At 41.0% G+C, this 21,979-nt stretch overlaps 1 protein-coding gene across 1 annotated transcript in view; it reads right to left on the reverse strand.

Moving 5' to 3' along the window:
- cpped1 (calcineurin-like phosphoesterase domain containing 1) overlaps positions 1 to 21,979 on the reverse strand; it is a 51,883-nt gene that overhangs the window by 18,293 nt on the left and 11,611 nt on the right. Inside the window, exons 3-5 of the mRNA XM_031297997.2 lie at positions 9,844 to 10,016; positions 6,414 to 6,539; positions 6,107 to 6,239 (exon numbers count right to left, since the gene is read on the reverse strand). Coding sequence (XP_031153857.1) covers positions 6,107 to 6,239; positions 6,414 to 6,539; positions 9,844 to 10,016 — 432 coding nt within the window. The remainder of the gene's footprint in view (positions 1 to 6,106; positions 6,240 to 6,413; positions 6,540 to 9,843; positions 10,017 to 21,979) is intronic.

Consider the following 21,979-nt stretch of genomic DNA (forward strand, 5'->3'; position numbering starts at 1 on the left):
TTTTTGTTTTTTGTTTTTTTTTCTTCAGGGTTTGGAGGCAGCATGGAAGTGTGTATCTGTCTGTATATGTGCGTGCGTTCGGCCTTGTTTGCACGTGCACTGAAGGTATTCTGGAGGTAGGATATAAACCTTGCAGGAGGAGGAAGAGGAAAGAAATCTAATTACAGTGCTCCATCCATGAGGAAAGGAGAGGCTAAGATCACTGCTGGGATTTCTGTTTCTCTAGTCGCCTCATCGAAAATGGAGACATCGGCCTCCAGCAATGGGAATTCAATCTTCTCTGAAGAGATTCTCGATGAGCGTAAAACCTGTTCTCTCTAAATTCAACATCCTAAAAGAGCAAGCGAACTACATGTCTTTCTTCCTCTGCTTGCAGTAACTAACTGCTGGCTGAGTTGCACTCATGCATTGAAAAATTGGCGTAGGTGGGGGCAAAGATAGCATTATTTACTATGATTCTAAGTATGACAGTGACGAGGAAGAACACATGTACCCATACAGTACAGTAATAGGAGTAAAGAACTTCCTCCAGGGTGTTTAGCGCTTTGTGTGGTTGTTACCAACAAACTGGCTGTATTGTGCCGACTCTTCTACTAGGTAGTAAATACCACAAAAAAGTAAAAACAAGTTGACAGACTTAAGCCCTATTTGCATGGGACTAGTATTACCTGGGGACCTCTAGTAATTTGCTATACTGTAGTTGCGGAAGTCGTCTGTGATCTTAATCCCGCGCAAGTCTGCCATGTATAATTTAAAGTAAAAATTCCATCGCAGATTACCTACCATATTTCGCCAATCACAGAGGTGTGATTATATTAATCCCGTGTGAATCTGCATCTCAGTGATTTTCGGTCGTATTGGCTGCGTTGGCAATTATAAATGAAAGTTTTCAGTCTTGACATCATATGCTGGAGATAATGTCAGTAAATTCCAGTAAAATACAGACTTTGCTCATCCCGTGCGAATGCGGCGCACAAAACAGACATTACCCTTGCAAATAGGGCTTTAGTTGAGCATTTGATACATATCCTTTTTCTGATCAGGTGCTTGGTTTCAGCTCAAATCATATTAATCAAAATTGAATAGCTTTGTGCACAATTAAAGGCAATATTTAATAACAACCAAATCACTGTTGGATCCAAAACCATAGTAACTGCTCGTGCAATTAAAAAAAAAAAAAAAAAAGGGAAAGCACGATACTTTAGTGTCCCGGGAGGCGGTCATCACGCAGAGACAGTGTATCATTAATATGAGCTGGAATGCAGTCAACAGTTCCCAGGGTGGAACTGCTCACTCTGATGAGCCAGACAGAGTAGAAGAATAATTGGTGTTGCACCTCTTCCATGTGCGGCTGTGCTGCTGAGATAACATATAGATACTTACTGTAGAATATATCATGCATAGAAAAATGCACCACTGTGTAGAAATTGATATACAAAATGCATACACACACACACACACACACACACACACACACACACACACAGAGTAGGAAGAGAAAATTAAAAATACCTCAATGAGGAAAAATCAATTAAATGTATTTCTTTGTCTGCAGGGGAGTATTTTCTCTATATCCATCATAGTGGTGGGGGGCTGCAGAAAGCAGTAATAACAACCTCACAAATGCTGCGCCAAATCCCCAGCTGCTGTGAGTCAACTGACACCACAAAAAGACACCTTTGGAGTGGTCGAAGAACTCAGTTACACACCGCAGTGTGCACTTAAATATGTTGATGTGATGCCAGAAACACATTTGTCTAACATCCAGCGATTCCATTTTAGAGTCGTTTTGAATTACAACACAACAAATGAGGAAAGCCGTCCAATTTCACCTCTGTGTTCTTGCCAGACTGTTTGGTTTGGTTTGGCTTAAATAAGACCCAATAAGAACTTTGAGGTAGCCAACTAAGAAGAATATCCATGAAGAGTTTTTCAAACAACGTCCATGTGTTATTGGTACAAAGAGAAACACTTTTAAAGCATCATAATGAGCTTTCGAGAATTCCTTGAAGGGATCTTGAAACTAAATTATTTTTCCACTATAAAACACGTAATCCTTCAACTGTTGATGGAACTACATTTGTCTTCCAAGGTAAAATGATATAAGAGCTGGCAGCGCAAACATAGACAGAGACTTATCCTTGTCAACTGCATACTTAATGAAATTCTCAGTAGAAAAATGACATTCATGCATTGTCTGTGCCAATGCTTAACTGTTCTGGTGTGGATCTTAATCTTTTTGAGAGCAAAAGAGACGAGAGATGTGTGTGTGTGTGTGTGTGTGTGTGTGTGTGTGTGTGTGTGTGTGTGTGTGTGTGTGTGTGTGCGCGTGTGCGAGGTTAAAGATGCTGCCCTTTACTGTAATGACAGTAATGATCACCAGAGTATAAGTGCACATCCGGAGGCTTCCCATCACAGGATGCACCGGTGAGGACAGACCAACATGGGAGGGAGATGATGCGTGAATAACGCAATGCAGAGGGGGAAAAAAAAATTACTATAACCAATGTATGTCCAAAAGGGACATTATTTACCACGGATGAGAGGAAACAGCCCCTCGCCGCACGCACAGGAAGACAAACAACACACCTGCCCCTTTTTCCCTTAATATGTAACATATCACAACAATATGCAGTAAATAACATATCCTAGTTTTCTGCAATTCTACACGTGTTTCATTTGGTTTCTCCCCTAAAAAGTCTACAATCTCTCCATTGGGATATTTTTACCGGCCGCTTGTTTGCCCTTGCAGGGAACTCCTACTTCATGGAAGTTCTTACAATTCCTTTACTTTGCAGCTAACATACAAAACTAGAATTACCGCCTTGTTGTTGTATGCCTCCACCAACCAGTCAAGTAGCAGTTTACATCCATATCTGTCAAGACTCTATATATGTAGTGAAGACTCACTAATAGTGAATTTAATAAACGGTAATAAGTGTACTTTTTGACATGTGTGATTCCAGTGAATGGTTTCCAGTGAGAAACATGCTGTGTTCACTTAAGAGACTATTTTTTTTTTTACAGAGGAGTACACAGGACTGATAGAGAGCTTCATCGCATGGTGCAACGACAATCTGAAGCTGAATAACCTGAAGCTCAATATCAGCATCCCAATGAGCTTATGCTGGACTACTAGAGGAACAGAATAGAACACAAAGTTGTAGCCATGACAGTAGACAATGCTTCAATTATGGATGTTGCTGCAAAGAAGCTACACATTCTAAAACGGGGATGCTTCACACACATCTTCAACCCCGCAGCACAGAAGATCCATAAAATCACCACAGTTTTAAGGTGGGCAACCAAGATTCGTGTGACCAATTCAGTATCTGACCAAATGGGAAATATGGTCACAATCTCCCTTCATGCTGTTGAATTATGGCCAGAAAAGCGTTTTTGCAGAACATTATGATGTCACAGTGAAAAGTAAAATGTCATCACTTCATTATTTTATCGCATAAATGTTAACATTTGTGTGAAATTTGACATAATTAGCATAGAAATGATTGAGTTATGGTCAAAAGATTGTTTTGTGATGTCACAGTAACCTTAACATTTGACCACCAATATCTAAACGGATAGACCGATGGACGATACGACATAATGATATTCATAACCAAAGTTATTAAATCTCAATATGTCATTTCATGGCAATTCATCAAAGGCGTCACCAAAGCCATTAGGATTCATTCTCTGGGGACCAAGGATATCTGCATAAATGGCATGACCATCCATCCAATAGTTGCCATGACATTTTACTAAAAAAATTAAATTGTCAAGCTTGTGTTGGAGCTAAAGTCTGGAGCAAAGTGGTGGACCAATCCACCGAGCAACAAAAAAACATTCCCCATAGACTGTATAGACGTAGTCTCCATGTCGTCACCCATAGGTTTCTGAAGAGCCATTGTGAAACTTAATGTGGGTGGCTATGGCCGCCCCCATCTTTGCAGTGCCTGTTAGCGGCCTAACACCTGCCTAATCCAAAAGTGGGAAAAGAGTTGGAGCGTGTATGTAATTGAGGCAGGCCGAATGAAGCCTACAGTCTATGCTAGCCCCACCACAGTTGTCATGAAGGGGGAACTTAACATTAACGACCAAAATCGTTTTTGTACCAGGCTGTAAACATGTTTATTTCTGCTGTAAAGTTGGATATTTTAACATGGGGGTCCATGGGGGACCCCCGTGATTCCCTAGGGGAGCCAGCTTAAAGTGGCCATTCCAGGAACTTTTGGCACTTCCGCATTGGCTTCATTTTACAGACCCGGACGTTGCTGCTTGCATTTCCCTTTATGGAGCCTCGCCACTATTGGACTAAAAACCTTTTCTGACCAATTTCTGGTATGAATGTACAGTAGCAGCTCTATCACAAACTGAAACAGAGCACAACGATGATTACAGTCAGTCTCTTTTACTGTACAAGCATGACTCGAGGACATACTACAGAAGATTCAGAGTGCAGACGTTACAGCATCAGTAACCAAGACACTCCTAATTGGAGATGGAGAGAGCAGGAGGATGAAAGAAAAACCAGGGGATCAGAGGAGAGCACAAAGAACAAAGAGACTAAGGCTGTATAATTCAATACAAGTCTGTCAAGTCATCAAAATTTTAGTTTTAGATTTAGTACATTTAGCTGACTTATGAAGAGCTATTAACAATGACAAAGCTGTGCTGCACTTAATTTCATTCCTATGATCTTAATCGCTACAAATCTGTATTAAACAGGCCAAAATGAAGGATAACTTTACAGTAACATTGAAATTCTACACCCGAGCAGTAGAAATTTCTAGATAAATTCAAAAGACAGATCTTGACATTCTGCTTGAGCCCATTGTTATGTATGGGAGAGGGTGCATAAACGTGACGAGCAAAATGCGACAATGACATGATAAATCACAGGCCGTAACCAAATCACATCCTTTTTCTGGCAGTAAATCAAAGTACCACATAGCGTCCATAGAAACATGAGAAAGCTATGTAGTGTACTCATCTTTACAGCAAGTGGCAGCATGTCTGTCATCAATTTTTAATAACCATGAACACACGTACGTATATAGTTCATACAGTACATACCCTGTATGTAGTCTGAATTAATAATTGCCGGCAGGACATGTGTGAACAAGAGTGTGGATGAGAAAGGACACTTGTGCGTAGCATGTTCTGTACATATAGTGATACCCTCCGTTCCTGCATATAAAAAGCCTGAACCAACTGCCCTTTAAATCTTTAACAAGTGTTCCCTTGGATGAGCAATCAATTATGAAGGAGATGGGTCATCAGACCAAAACAGGCCAACATGGTTAAATGCATGCTGGAATAATGGTTGGATAATTAAATTAATACCATCCCCCGACAGTCACCTTGATGCATGATTGAGAAGCATGACACATGGGCGTATGAGCGGTCCTGTCAATCGGCAGTGTGTGTGTGTGTGTGTGTGTGTGTGTGTGTATGTGTGTGCTTTCTTAAAGACGTATTGTCCTTGTGAGTTTCCTGGCCTGATACCCTTGTATCAGACTCTTATAAGCCGTCAACAATGGATTTTGATTATGGAATTATTCTTCTTATAGGGAGTGAATGCATTCATTAATTCAATTACACCCGTGTGTGTGTGTGTGTGTGTGTGTGCATGCCAGGAGCTCCTCCTGCAGCTCTAGCTAATGGCATATTAATCCTCTGGGCTGGGATCTTAACTGTGCTTCAGTTAGATATGCTAAAAATGAACAGGTTTAACGGGAATATAAGCTAAGAGGTATTAAGCCAAGAAATGTAAGACCACTTCATGGTGGCCTAAATCCATTATTACAGGGAATACTGCTGATATTTTAGGGTTTTGGAAGCTGCTTAACTTTGAAAACTTTCAAAGCTCTTATCTCTTTTGTGACTTCCAACTCAAAGTTAGGACATTGTAGCCCAACAAAGATGTACACAAATCTGGATTGACAAGACCTAGTAGTTAGAAGAGACAACGCAAACTGTCTGGCATGTTGAAGTGCCCTTGAGCAAAATACTGGACACGAACCTGATCAGTCACTACAAGTTGATCCGCATAAAAACACAGTAACTGGATGAAAAAAAGGTATAACGAGCACTACTGTCCTACCTGCCCTCTTGAACCTGTCCAGCAGATTTTGTCTGACTTCCCTCTGCAGGTTGAAGTAGTTGTCCTCCTCATCGGGGCTCTTTAGGTACAGAGGAATGTGCTGGAACACCAGGATGTGTTTGGGTTTGGGTTCCTAAACAGAGACAGATGCGAGGGGATGGGTTCATTGCCAATCTCCAAAGACAAAAATCCAATTGTTGTGTCAAATGGCTGCAGACGGCAGCAATTTCCAAACATCCAGGACGACATTATCTAGCTGAACATCTTCATAAATCAGATAAGAATAGAATCAGTGACGCCAATCTACCGTTGGGGAGGAAGCTCTGCTCAGCTGCTCCTCCAGCCACGTCTCCTGGGCCTCCTTCAGCTGAGGGCAGGCCGAGGCGTCGTAGAACAACTGGGAGTTCAGAACCAGGCAAAAGACTCCGCCCACCTGAGACAACAGGACAAAGAAAACACAGAGAGGTTACCTACACCTCATTCATTTTTCAAACAACAACAACAACTTGGATTGTAAAAAATGGTTATTTTATAGCACATTTTCTACTATCCAAACATTTGTATTCCTATTTTTATATATAACTTGTACTGCTGCAAATCCTAACTTCCACAAAGAAGATCAATGAAGAATCGTCTTCTTTTCAAAATTCCACTTCTACTGCTTATATGTACACTGGTTATTGCATGGGCAAAGTGAGCCTGTGAGCAAGGCCCTGGAGTCGAGGGCGGCTTATGGCTTGCAGGTTTGTTCAAGTGGGTAGAAATATGTAAAAAGGACACTGTATATGGGAGTAGGCATACATGTAAATGTCATGTCAAGTGTCAACCATGATTTCAACATGAAATAAACTCCCACACGGGTGGGCCTGTTAAAACAGTTTTATAATGTTCCATGGCTCTGGGGGAGGCTTTCTAAAGTCTGAAAAAATAACCCTGATGATATCATAGTGATGTCATCTGGGCTATCTCAAATTAGACTTCAAATTTATAAAAGAAAGCCTGTGTTACGAACTAGAGTGGAGTTTGAAAAACGTAAGTATTTACCAGGCAGGGAGGGTCTAATGAAAGTTGTTATTGAGTTGCATTATGGGAAATGTAGGACCCTGTGTTTTTAAAGATTGACCCATACTAGAGACTAAATGTCAGGACAACTCTGGCTCTCTCCCTTTGATTTTGATCTTAGTACAATATCAGTACAATACTAAATAGCGGGGGTACGGCTTGAAATACAACGTATGCTGTAGCTGTACATGGTATGCTCAGAGCAAAACAGAGCCGAAATGTGGTTGATGTCACATACCAAAATAATCAACATAACTGCAACATAGTACATGGTGTGGAGGTTACTTGGCCCTGTGCTTTTGCGCACCCAAGTCCTGTGAGCAGTATGGACTGAAATGACCCAGTACCAAGTCGTATCAAAACTTTGGTCGGTCTGTCGGTCAGTTTCTTTTTTTGGTTTTTAAATCCTTCTGCTGAAAGTGTACGTCTTTTCTAAGCAGTACAATCACTGACTGAAACGTTTCGTGGGCGCTTCTTCGGGTTTTCAGCCATGCCTTCACCTGTTGCAGCAGTACTCTTTGTCTCTGAAGCTGAACGCTGCTGTTGTCGTTTCTCGGTGGCGACGTAAAACGCATCACTCGAGCTGCTGCGCGCGAATGTCACCAGACTACACCATTTTGTAAACATAGCGATACGGAGAACTACAGAGAGAGTTTTGTGGAGCTGTTTGGCTTAATAAGCCTTGTATCAACTAATTTGCCAGTGGCTTGAATGTAACGGATGTTCATTAACATAAAATAGTCGCGCGCCATAGCTTTAATGTGACCTGTGATTAGCCCATACGGCAGCAGCTACATACACAGTACATCCCATATATCATATCATTTGTGTTGGGGAGGAGTGGTAGTGGCATTTTACGCAACCGAATGCTTCCATTCACATAACGGGTATGAATGAATGAATGAATGCTTTATTTCAATTATGTAAAAAAAATAATACAATAAAAACTAAAAGAACAAAAAATTAAAACTAAATAATTTAACATGTATGAAAAGGAATAGGAAGAAGCAGAAGCTTTTTTAATCCTACCCTTTTCCACTACTTTATAGGGCTGGTTCCTAAACAATACTTTTTTTTAATAACTTTTTTTTAAATAAAAGAAATTACATCATTACGGCACAAATATTTTCCTTTATTTTTCAGCTCTCTCTGCGTAATGTAGAGTTTTTCCTGCCTGCCTCAATGCCGTGTAACGATAGGCAGCCAATCACAAACATTATTAGAACTAGAGCCCGAACAAATATTTGGTGATTTAAAAATCCGATATTCCGATATATCGGCCGATATGTACTTCCAAAAAAAAATCCAGAAACATGTAAAAAAACATAAACAGATTTCCCTAACATTAGTTATTGTAGTCCTAAAATAATATGATAATGCAGTTTAAAAATAACAGAACAGAGGAACATCAAAATATATTAAAGTTCTGATAAATGAAATGTATAAAAATACAAACTTAAGATATAAAACTTAAAGGGTTAAACACGAGTGTTGCCAACAGGGACGTTGTAGAGCGCCCTCTGGTGGACAAACTATGCAACGCCAACACTCATAACATGGTTGAAGGGTGTTTGTTCATTTATCGGCCATCATGAATGCCGATACCGATATACCTAATATCGGCCGATAATATCGGCCCGCCGATATATCGGTCTGGCTCTAATTAGATCTCAGTAGAAGCATGCTGCGTGCTTATTGGCACACTCACACTGATGAGATTTACTCATTAGGTATTCAAATTTGGTATTGAATGACGAGGCATTTTTCGATACTTGATACATCAGAGGCAATTCGGTCGGTGCCTAAAAGTATTACATTCGGTACCCAACCCTTCTGCTTCATAATAATCATCATGAATAGTATATCATATATCTTTAACACATTCTTTACAATTTCCTACCTTTACACACCACAAAAAAGAAAACATGCATATTTACATATGTATTAGGGCTGCAACTAACAATTATTTTCATAGTCAATTAATCTGTTGATTATTTTCTTGATTAATTGATTAGTTGTTTGGTCTATAAAATGTCAGAAAATTGTGAAAAATGTGGATCAATGTTTCCCAAAAGCCCAAGATGACGTCCTCAAATGTCTTGTTTTGTCCACAACTCAAAGATATTCAGTTTACTGTCACAGAGGAGAGAAGAAACTAGAAAATATTCACATTTAACAAGCTGGAATCAAAGAATTTTTACTTTTGTCTTAAAAAAATGACTCAAAATCATTAATCGATTATCAAAATAGTTTGCGATTAATTTAAATTTTTAATTTTAATTTAAAATTTGTTGCAGCTCTAATATGTATATATTCACCATAGAAAATAAATAATGAAGGTAAACAAATAAATAACCTGTGAGAACACCTGGTCAAAACCCTTCCTCCTCCCTGTACCCTGTGGAAACCTTTTTTTTGTACACTCTATTTGAATCGAATGAGGGAGAAAAAAAAGGTATCAAATGAAGTACTCTATTGGTATCAGTATCACTTTGAGGGTTATTTGTAATTACTTTATTGGAACTGGTATCATCATTTTTAAACCATACCCAGCCCTAGTGAGCACGCATATTTGTGCCCATGGTCATAATAAGCCGTCCAAGCGACAGCCAATACTACTGGCTGCATTTCTACTACTACTGCTACTAATTAAACATTCTTAGATGTCTGCTCACCCAGAAGCTGAAATAGTCATTTCCCCAAGCACTGCAGTACTGCTCCAGTGTCCTAGGAGTGGGGGTGTTTCCCAGGTCATGGTTCCCGCTGACAAACACCAGCGGGATGGAGGGATCTGTCCCCTTCAAGGCCACCTTCAGGTCTCGCTCCTGACCTTCTCTGAATGGGGTGTCTGGGGGGTGGGTGGGTGGGGACACGAGGGGAAAGACAGCTCGATCATCGACATCCACACAAAAAAAAACCCAAAACAAAACAGCATTGACCTGGATCAGAAAAACCAATGCTTAATTATTAATATTGATAATAACATCTTACCTGGACACGATATAATCAGTCAGAGCGAGAAACTGATATGAATATTGATGAAAACTGTCAGATTGAGAGTGTGAAGGGTACTACAGGTGGTAGTCGCCTCAGGGAAGGGGGATTATTTGGATGATAAAGATGACAGCTCAGAGAATGATCAATAGTCTGTACACAGCTCGACTTTTTGTCACCATGGTTACTGCCATGATGAGTGGTGTTGTGGTGGAAGCCTCCCCGGTCCACAAAGCAAACCCAACCTTAAAATCACTAGTACTACGCTAAATGGAGAAGCGCACAAAACCTTCATTCAGTCACAGTGTAGGTAAAGGACAGAGAATGGCTGAGACTCCAGCCTATTTATAATTTAGAATGTATATCAAACAAACCTATTAGCCACTTCTCTTAAATTATTCCTTCCTCTCCCTCTTCTCTCTCATTTCGTTTCATTTTTATTCATCTGAGTAATTATTTTACTGGCCTACTTTTATAGCAAACGTTTCCTTGGCTGTTTGGATAGGATTAATTACATAAGAGCCTTTTTTCCCCCGACAGAACATCTTGTGCATGACAGAGCGAGAGAATACAGAGTTAAAAAAAAACAAAAAAAACGCATCCACATAAAAAGGCAAAACGTTGTTTTCACCTGTCTCTCTTCTACAATTACGCCGGCCGGTCAAACTCCAAACTGTCAATACAACACACAAACAGGCACTCAAATATAAAAGGAGACATGAAGGCATTTTTTTGTTATGTTAAACAGATTCAGTGAGACACTTCGGTGACTGCATTCATGTTCAGGTTTGCAGAGTAACTAATACATAATATATTAATTTCCTGACGTGGTTGTATTTCAAGAAGAACAAAAAGATATGTGCCATTAAATGTTCACAGATCATCACTAGCAGTCAGCAATGTCAAGTATTGCCACTGATTGGCTGTCCTAACATGGGCTGATGACACCTGAAGGTAAATCTTGTTAATGAGTTGAGCTGCCAGTACAGCTCTAGCAGGTCTCTTGGTCAATATCTACTACTGGGGAATAAAGTATGTAAGCGTTAATTTACAACATGTCACAATAACAAAATACACATTGGAGTGCGCTATTACATTTATGCAATGGCTGCCTAGTATAGTGCAGAAAGCGATTATCAAACATTACAAAATCCATGCACAAGATGCACTTTTTTAACAGAAAGCTGGCCAACTGTCACAAAAGTGCATTTTGAGCATTCTGGTGGAATAGCATGAAGGTGCATTTGTTTTGGTTGTATAGTAATAGTAATGGTAATGATACTGTAATTATGTACATTTCGTTCTAAACGGATAGTAGTCCTGTGCCATGAAAAGTGAAACTGAAACCATTACTGCTATATATAAAGTTGTGTTATGCATTTGTAAAATACCTCAGCTTACTACATGTACCTCTCAATTCACAATGTTATCAATGATTGTCAATAAATATAATAATAAGTGGTCTGAGCAATGGTTTACAACAGGTGATGACCAGTTTGTGAAAAAACTAAACATCTGGCTTGGTCTCTGGGCGAGCTGATAGTTTAAGCAGAATCTTGATAGAAATGGTGCCACGGCAATGTGGACTTATTATTCCACAATCACAATATTTGACCGCTGGCACAATTATATACAAACAAAGGTAGCTGCACTAATGACGAGGTTGTCATTTGAAAAGCTGAGGCAATTGTTGCAGCTGCTAGCTCTCACCTCATCCTGCTGTTACAGACAATTCAATTTCAACCGTTTATTCACAAGTGGTTGTCTTGTTTTTATTCCCATAAGGTCAGTTTCTTAAACCAAGTTTAGATAAACCTAGAAGGGAATTTGTCAGCTGCTCCAGTGGAGCTTGTTGGTAGCTAACAAACCTGAGTGTGAATGTGTGCAATGTGTGCATTTTTACTTTCACTGAAGCCACAGAGTGGCAAGGACGCTGCACTGCCTCACACCTCCAGCTGCCTGCCTTCAACTACAGCCATCCGCTAACACGGCAATATCCATAAATCATCCTTCAGCACGCAACCAATCCTTAACCATACAGCACCCCATCAATCTGCATTTGTGACACCTTGCCTTAGATTAACAGGGCGTGGTTATGGGCATGGCAACATGTCAGTTTAACATTTGAAGGTTGTTTAGATACAAATGTCCTGCTGCAGCTGGAAAGTCTAGACTGCGTATTACCTATCAAACTTGATTCATACTTATCGGGTTACTTCCACCACTGATAGTGTCATACAACATTGTGCAAATGACCACTTGCTTGGCAATGGATACAATTCAAGGGGGAGTAGAGGATTGTGATAAGAACCCATAGCCTTAAGTATGCACAAAATAAAAAAAAAAAAAAAAAAAAAAAAACGACAAAGAGCATGCAGTAGAGTGCACAAAGAGTAATAAAAAACTGCAGGTAAGTTCATTTCATAAATAGGTAGGATTCATAATGAAGGCTCATGCAACATTTTATGAAAAATAAAAACTTTTATGCATACATTTTCTCGCCCTGCTTTCCTCTTTTGGAACAAGCTATATTTACAGGGTATACGGAAATAAAAACACACAATGCTGCTCTCCACTCTCTCTGTAGCTCTGACTGAAAGGCCTTGTTCATTTAATGAGATTGCAACAATGTGATTCTCAAACCTTGACGGGAGACTTTGGCAAGTTCTCGTTGAGCCTGTCCAACACTGTAAGCACTTCGCTCAATCGAGAGTCGAGACTGCACACAGGCCTCTGTGTGTGGGGCCTTGCTGTCACATACATTTTCTACACTTAAACAACTGTATTTTCAACGTGTGGGGGGGACCTCTATGTTTGTGACTAACTGGAGCATGTACCGGCACTGACAGGTTGTGCTGATGTGGCACTGGCCTACAGTTTATGACAAGGTGGCAGCTAGGATGGAGTCAAATTAAATGTGTCCCACAAACTTTCACACACACACGACTTGTACGTAATGTACTACATTACAGTATGCTGAATCAATCCTGTTAGCGATGAAATTCACCGCAGATACTGTAAACTGTAATGTCCTGTAAACTGTCACCATAAAACTACAGATGTCCCATGCTGATCCTAAGGCAGGTATATATTTTATATTTCCTTCCTTTACTGTACTCTACTTTGTTTTGGCCAACCTCAACCACAAAATTTGCAGTCTTGCTCTCCTTTACGACAGCCGGGCTCTTCAGTGCAACAGTGTGTGAATGTGAATGAATTTGAATAGTTGCCAAATGTATTGGTCTCCAGTTGTTATGTCAATGTGTTTTGACCGTTGGTCACGGATCCTGGAAAGTGAAACTTAAATCTGTCACGGGGTGGTTGGATTTATTCACGCTGCTTTACGCACTTTAAAAAGATTCTTTTCACATTTTTATATAGAGCAATATGTTGATATGTATATCATAATAGGCTGAATATTAACTTACTGGGAGAAAACAGGTAGTTCTATGTAAAATCAGACATTGTGCACCCCATACTACCAAAATGGCATGATCCTCACTTCATCACTTTTGAAATAAAATGATCCATTATACATTTTATTTCTATGTTACAAACTGTCAACTGGTCGATATGGCAGAGTTTTGGATGGAGGCTGGCTAGAAGCTTCAACGAGCGACCGCAAGCATGGTAATGTGGTCGAGTGTGCTAGAGAGTGACTGAAGAGAGCAAGCGGCGTTAAATCAAAGCAGTGAATCAGAGAAATGTAACGTTGTTTTCGCTGTTTCATCACTAGAAATGCAACTGTAGCATGCATCTGACTATCAATAACATCCACATTCAAATTTAGATGCAACAAATGATATATCCAGCTACAAAATAGCCTGAAAGTCAGAAGTTAGAACGGAAGTACAAAGAGTCGTTCCTATGAAGATGATATTGGTGTAAACTGGCAGGTTTCAGAACGCTGCAGACCGGTGCTTTTCAAGTAGTTGCAAGTTTCAACTCGTCTCGTCGCGAACCGTTGGTTGGAACTGGGGCTTTACGCCTCTCAGCTAAGATTTGACTGTGAGATTGGTAGTCAAATCAGGCTCCTTGGATCGAAGCATCGAATATTCGACTATTCAGGGTCACTTCTAATGCTTATATTTCTTGATTACCATGGTGGACATCAGTGTTTCCCACAAATTAGAACGCAATTTGTGGCGGGGGGGTCGCCCCGTATCACAATCAAGTATCAAAAACTGAGGAGGATCACGCTGTTGGATGCTGTCCTCCGCCTACTTCAATGCCTAACAAATCTATCTCTCTCTCGCTCTCTCTCCCTGACCCTGTCTTTCACTGGTTGAAGCCTGAAAATATTGTAAACAAATGAATAACATAACTAATTCCACTTGTGGGACTGTTCAGCTCTGTTTCAGACTGATACCTCCGGTTCAGGCTGGTCCTCATCCTCAACACGTGCCTTTTTCAGTCGCGGAAAATACTTTTCAATACTCATCTGGATTGAAGCAGCCAGCATTCAGTGTAAGAGTAAAAAAATGACATAACATTATTTATAGGTTTTTTGATTCACAGCTGCTACATATAGTGTTTTGACCTCAACAACCCAACTGCATTTTACAGCAAACTTGCGACTAGTTAACTTTCTAAAGCGGGCGCAATCGCTTGTTTGCTAAGAGTTGGGTCGGTGATTGTGAATGTGTGATTGTGTAAAGGTGTTCACGAGATAGATAACAATCTTTCGTGAACTTGTGAATTTCACCAGCCGTCTTCTCTCCTTTATGGAGACAGACGCTGTGTGCACGGTGGGATCGATGGTGTTTTAAGCTGCCAACGTCGCCTTACAGGCAGCGAACCTTCACCTTAACACTAACATAACTTCTTTGACATAAGGACATAACCATTGCCGCGCTGCCTGAAAGGCGACGTTGGGGGCTAAAAACACAAGTGACAGAGAGACGGAGGATAGCAGAGAAAGGAAATGCAGAAGAACGTGTTTTAAATAGCGTTTAAAAATGATAACGAAACGCAATGTGCGGCGGCCAATGTTGATAGTGCGGCGCACCGCCACACATTAGTCTATGTGTGGGAAACACTGGACATCATTAGCCTGGTCCTACCAGACTCTCGTACATTTCATTTGTACAGAGAGTCTGGCCGCTCTCCATTGAGTTCCATTAAGTGTTAACTTCCTTTAAGACGGGTACTCTGTTGAAGTTTAAAACTATTGGATCTGCCCAGAGCCACTCTGGTAGCCTGGCTCCGCCCTCCTACGTACTGTCTGGTAGGACCAGGCTAACAAGAGTGGAGACAACAACAACTATCGGCTTAGCATCGTTAGCATTCGCCTTAGCCAACTCCTTCACCACTAACGGAGCGAGCTGGAAAATCAAACTTTTCCCGAACCCCGTGGGGAGGAGGGCCACAACATCACGGCCACCAACACAACTCAGCAAAGACTGTTCTTGCTCGGGCTTTAACTTCTGGATATTCGGCAGCGTTGCCACAACGGACCGAATGGCTTGGCTCGCATCTTTCTCCGCCGCCATTACGGAACTACAACTCAAACTAGCGCATGTCACAACCTCAACGTCATCGTTCTCAGCCACTCCCTCTGTTCGCTGATTGGACCGCCAAATATTTGGTCGGAGAAAAACCAAGAATATACCGCAAACCCAGACGGAGTACTGAAGGAAAATGAAAATTGAGCGGAAGTACGTAGGAGGGCGGAGCCAGGCTAGTACATCATGATGATTCTGGCATAAACAAACATAGGTTCATGTCATGTTTAGATCTAGGTCTGAAACAATTCCTCATGAAACTTTGAGTAACTCGATTAATAAAAACCACTAAAATGCAAATTCTTTGCATTGAAGCTTCGGTTAATCCAAATGTTTATTACTGTCGCACAACACGCTTACCTGCCCTGACTCCCTGCCGGATACAGCTACAGCTGCTAACTGAAGGTCCGTCTTTGCCAAATATAACAGCTACAGTAGCATGGAAAATAGCAATATGGGGCACTGAATTTGATGAATTTACTGTTTATCACCGTGACCCCTCCGCACCACTGTCCGTCGCTAGGAGATTACTACTTCACTGTGGGGAGAGCAGACGGCAGCTCTGGAGAAAACCTTCAGTTAGAAAATGTTTGATTTAAAACCCAGAATGTTATATGGGACTTAAATGCACTAAATGGGTATGAGATGATAATATTCATATTGTACGCAATTTACGCGATTTTTCTAAAAAAGGAAACCAATTAGCTGTTCATTTTAAGAGAGGTTCTGATTTTCTCTTTTGTATATTTACTTTTGCTCTTTAATGAAGCCATATTTCTTATCCGATTACTCAATTAATCGCTAGAAAAATCTGCAGAATACTCAATAACTAAAATAATCAATAGCTGCAGCCCTGTTTAGATCTAATAGGGGGAAGACAATGTCAGCTATATGTATAGGGATTTTACAATCAATAGATATATTCTTCCAAAAAAACAACAACGGTGGAGCCGATATCAATACAATTGTGTTATGGTGCCTTTGTTGTCATATGCGGAAACTAAGTCTGATTGTCCTAATTTACATAAATTGAATATGCCATGAGCACTGCATAAACACTCTGGGCTCAGACATTAGAGGGGAGCTCCTTCACGTTGAAAAGAGTCAATTCAGGTGGTTTGGGCATCTGAAAAGGGTGCGGTTATGCTAGAAGATAACTAGTTTGTATGCCATGACGAGTGTTTATAGCTGTTCCGAACGGCCAAACTCAAATGTGGGGTGAAAAGATGCCGTCGGCGCACATTTCAGACAGTTTCTCCTTAAAGACATTCATGCACTTGGTTGTTTATGTGACAAGTGACAGAAGTAGTTGTGTAAAGAATGACAAAAAAAGAGGTATTCAGGGAGAAGTTCAAACCCGGCAAACGTTCTCACCACACACCTGGTCAATCGCTGCGAGAAGAATCAAAGTCAGCTTTCATGGCCAAGTAAGTGTGAAAACATACAGGGAATTTGACTTTGGCTGAAGTGGGCATGAATGTCAGATTGTCTGTTTTCGGAAAATTACAGAAATGATCAGTTGCAGCCTCCCCAGTTTCAGTACAGGAAAGATTTGAGGAGAGGGGGTGTCTAAAACTTTTCATCAATCCGGCAAGCAATTCTGACTTCTGAGTAAGTACATTAGTGCATCCTGGAGGCCTCCCTTTAGAGGTTTTCCAGGCACATCCAACTTAAAAGGAGACCCCAGGGCACGCTGGTAGGATTACATATCCCATCTGGCTTGGGAACACCTTGCGATCCCCCTGGAGGACATGGAGGATGTGGCTGGGGAGACAGACATCTGGGCTACCTTGTTATGTGAACTGGACTCAGATACTCAGATGGATGGATGGATGGATAGATGGATGGACGGACGGAGGAATTTACGCTACAATATTCACCACAGTTGTCTTACAGGATCTTTTCACACTGCTATTCTGAAATGTGTATCTCCTGGGCAACTATGAAATGATGAAGAATGAAAAAGGTAACAGAGAGGCATTTCTAAACTTCTACATCCCTTGGTAGTCCCAAACCCTTAAAGAAAACTATTACTGCACAAGCCACTGGACGATCCCATTTGATAAACACACTCTGAACCTCCGTGCTTACCAACCCCTCTACAAAGAAATTCAAAAGTGCTTTCACATGTCCAAAAAACAAATTCTCCCGAGGCAGTCTTCATACTCTCCCTTCCTCTGCTTCAGTATCCCACGGAGAGTCCCATTTGATCTGCCCTCAACGGCAATTAAACAGGTTTCAACAGTGACAGAGAGGGGACAGGGAAGTCCAAAGGTAACCTTAACTTCACCTTTAGGAGTTTTGACACATGCAGATGCGCACAAATACTTCTCCCTGCTGTATCAAGCGTAACATCCCTTACGAACCCCCAGAGAACAGAGCTTGGATCCTTTGTAGTGCTCATTAGGAGAATGTTAAGTCCAGCATGTTTCTCTAATCTAATCATCTCGCTATTCAGCCCCCCCACCCCCTCCCTGCTCTTTATCCTCTTCATTTGTCAGCTTTGAAAATAAGTGAGAGAAAGAGTGAGGGAGAAGGGAGATTAAAGGAAGTCCTTGAGATGAGAAAGCGTCTCTTGGGGGTTAGTTTGGATTGGAGGCGAGACTAGGGAATTGGGATCAAGGAACATTCTATCAGTAAAGGTCTGGATGACACAATGAGTATGTTTACATGCACACCAATATTCCACTATTATTCCGAATATATGACAACATTCCGAATTTGATACAGGTCCTGTCAACGTCATATTCCGACTGTCAGCTGTGTGCGTTGCAATGGTTGTTGTACACAAACCAACTAGCCAACAGTTTGCAAGGCTGCGGTAGAGATGTACGCCCAAAAGAAGGAGAAACAAACCTTCTTTTAAACATTATGAAAGACTTGGAAAACAACAGGGTTTTGGATATGCACAAACATCGCAACGCCAACCTTTTCAAGAAGCTGTCAAAAAAATTCCGCCATCGTGGAAAACTTTGGAAAAACCCTATTATGCATGTAACCGGGAATATTAGTGGAATATTCACTTTCATTAGCCATGTAAACAGATCGGAATATCGTCTTTTTCGGAATACGGGCAAAAATTCTGAATATTAGTTGCATGCAAACGTAGTCAATGTTGTGGGAGCAAACGCTGGCCAGCATTTCTTTAGGAAGCAGGAGAATGGATTGTACCTCGTGGACCACTGTGATGGGATGCAAATGAAAGCCGTTGAGTCCATCAGGGTTCCTCTCCATCTCATGTGAATAAAAACACTGACGAGCAGGATGACCTTATTATTGTTGTTGTTTTCTATGTTGGTTTCAGAAGAAATTACAAGAACAAACAGAACGTCTGCTTCCTCCACGCTAGAAGAAATTCAAATGGATGCTTCAAATACATTCATCAGAGGCCAGAATAAATGTTTGTGTACGGTGTCAAATGAAGGTTGTCAAAATAAGGTATGAGGCATGAGACCGCAGCTGTTTACTAAAGAGAACAGACAAATGAGAGAGAAAGATGGAAAGGAAAGAGACAGGAAAGCAGAATGTGTGAGCGAAGGAGAGGAGAGATCGAGAGTGAAATCTGTGGGAACAGAAATACAGTTGCCAATTTCCTGTCGCCGACAGGCAGCAGTGTTGACAATGCCAGTTGACAGCCAGCTTCCCCTGGCCACCACGCATTCATTCTGTATTGTAAATAAACAGTTTAAGGAGAAATGTCAGCCTAAGACGGAAGTAGCAGCTCAGGCTATAATATCTCTTCCCTCCTCCCTTCTGATGCAGCAGCCCAGTTGCAAGGCAAGTGACAGACATGGCGAGTAATGAGGATGGCACACACAACCTGCTCTGTTGGGGCTGATGATTACAAGGGCTGACGCCGCAGTCTTTAAAGGTCCCCAAGGCCTTGCGCTTTAAACCCCATGTTTACACTATTTACTGTCCCGCAGTGCATCTGAAATAGATCTCCACCTATAAATTAGTGCTGCACAATTAAACGCAATTTCATCGAAATCACAATATGGACTAGTGCAATACCCAAATCGCAGAAGGGGTGCAATATTTGTTAAAGGTGTCAAACCATTCTGAATGACGTGTTGTGGTGCTGCAAACACGTCCTGGCCTACACATCCTATCCTACAGACTACAGAAAACATCTTTGTTTGGTACAGATCCTCGCAGAAATCACACTATAATCATTTTAATTTTTTAAGATTATATTAGTCAATGAAAATGAGAATAATGATACAAACATGATCATTCCCTTCAATATCGTGAATCATATTGCAATCGCAATATCAGTCAAAATAATTGCAATTAGAGATTTTCCTCATATCGTGCAGCGCTACTGTAAATGCGACTGATCAGAGTGAGACAGGAGAGAGATGTGGGGAAATGGATGGTGCCAAAGTTTGTTGTCTCAATGGTGCAGTCATGGAGATGATGAGGATACTTGGATGCCTAAAGCAAGACTCTTAGATGATACGGGGAGACAGCTCAAAGAGCGTTCATGACTGTCACCGTGCAGCTAAAATTGGGGGTCGGTCTCAACCAAAACAAAAAGAGGATAGGGAGGAAAGAGTTGCTTTGTGACTAAGCCAAGCCAAATCTGTGTTGCATGTGAATAGTTTGCCTTGAGTCTTTTTAGAAACAGGGGCCAAGGACATTTTAGGGGTGGGGGAAAAAATTGAAAAATAGTATGTATCGTGATATTTGCAACAATTTTGAAAGTTGATTCTATACCACAGAATCGAAAATTTTAAAATAAAAAAAATAATTTCCCCTAAATATTTTTTGTCTAGACGGTACCGCTGACAGCAACTACATCATATCCGTTTCCAGAAAAACAGACCGAAAGCAGAAAATGCAGAAAATCCATGTTATGTACTTCTTTACAAATGAAATAAATGACTGATTGTGATCAGACTGATTGACATGTGATGTGCATTCTTTAAAAAAAAAAAGAATAGTTATTAGAAATGTCTCATGATATATTGTCTCTCTAGAAGTGTATTATTCAACTTTTGTCTTTGTTAAAGAAGGAAAAGAAAATCGCATACTATCAAATCGCAAAACTTCTCGAATTACTTTAAATGAAAATCGCAATACAAATCAAATCGGCACCAATGTATCTTGAAATAATCAAATCCGGCCATGAGCATATTGTCCCAGCCCTAGACATTTTACAGATGACACACTGCACCACATATAATTAAATAATCGCCTCAATAACTTCTTCAAATCAGCATCAAGGCCAGATCATTTCATCATGATCCAGTCCAACATGTAAAAGGGCACACTGAGAGACACTGACATGCAGAGATGGAGAGAGAGACGGGTTCGCCCGCTGACTCCTTTTCTCTCTCTGTGCCCATTCCTCGAGGCCAGGCAGCCAGGCACCTCATGCTACTCCCTAATTGTCATGCAAAGGTGGTTTGCATCGGTTGGCGGCTTGTGGCTCTTTTTGATGAACATTAACTCTGCAGTGGGTCCTGCCAGCCTGTTCCTCCTACCCTGTTATCAAATCAGGCAGCTGGACATCGAGACACACGCACAACTCTCTGTAGTCACTCATTTCATTACTTAAATAAAAGCATCCGCTTGACGCTAATGCCTGCCAAGCTACACAGTCAAGGTCCTCTACTGAGAAACACATGAGTATTGTCTACAGCTTTAAAAAGGTCCTTTACTTTATAAGTGGAATTATTTGGCTTGTGTTTACAGGTTAGCATTAATCATATTTTTGTCACTGCCGAAACAGGGGACACAGACAGACAGAAGGGAGCACAATTGTACACAGCATGAGTCAAACACAGCGTGTCAGTTCCAAACAAGGTGGGAAATGAGCAGCAGGATGATTATTTTGTTTAAGCTCGGCCAGCCATTTCTGGAGGCAACCAACTATTTCCAAACCCCGTTCTTTTCTGAAAATCTGTTTGTCTGGCGAGACAGTAAAGCATCTGGTGAATTGGGGAAACCAGCTGCCACTGTGGCAAAAGATGTCGGCTTGCTGTCCTGGTTCCAACACATCTAACACGTCTAACTCCCAGTATAAGAATGATGGCGCGACACCAGCGTTCAGTAGCGTTCGGTTAGAGATTATTCACAAATGAGTGACTAAATAGGCCTAAAATTCTCCATCTGCAACCACTTCACAAAGCAAAATCTTGCCAATTCATGCAAACAGCAACCAGGTGCTTTATATAGATACTGTATATATTGCATGCTGTCACAGGGGGTATGATCTTTACAAGCTAGATTTTACAAACAGAACCGAGAACAAACTTTTTCTAACAACCAGCTGCAGCAACTGAAAACACACCAGCCGCTATCTTTA

This window comes from Sander lucioperca, chromosome 22, assembly GCF_008315115.2.
Source record: "Sander lucioperca isolate FBNREF2018 chromosome 22, SLUC_FBN_1.2, whole genome shotgun sequence".
Taxonomy (NCBI): Eukaryota; Metazoa; Chordata; class Actinopteri; order Perciformes; family Percidae; genus Sander; species Sander lucioperca.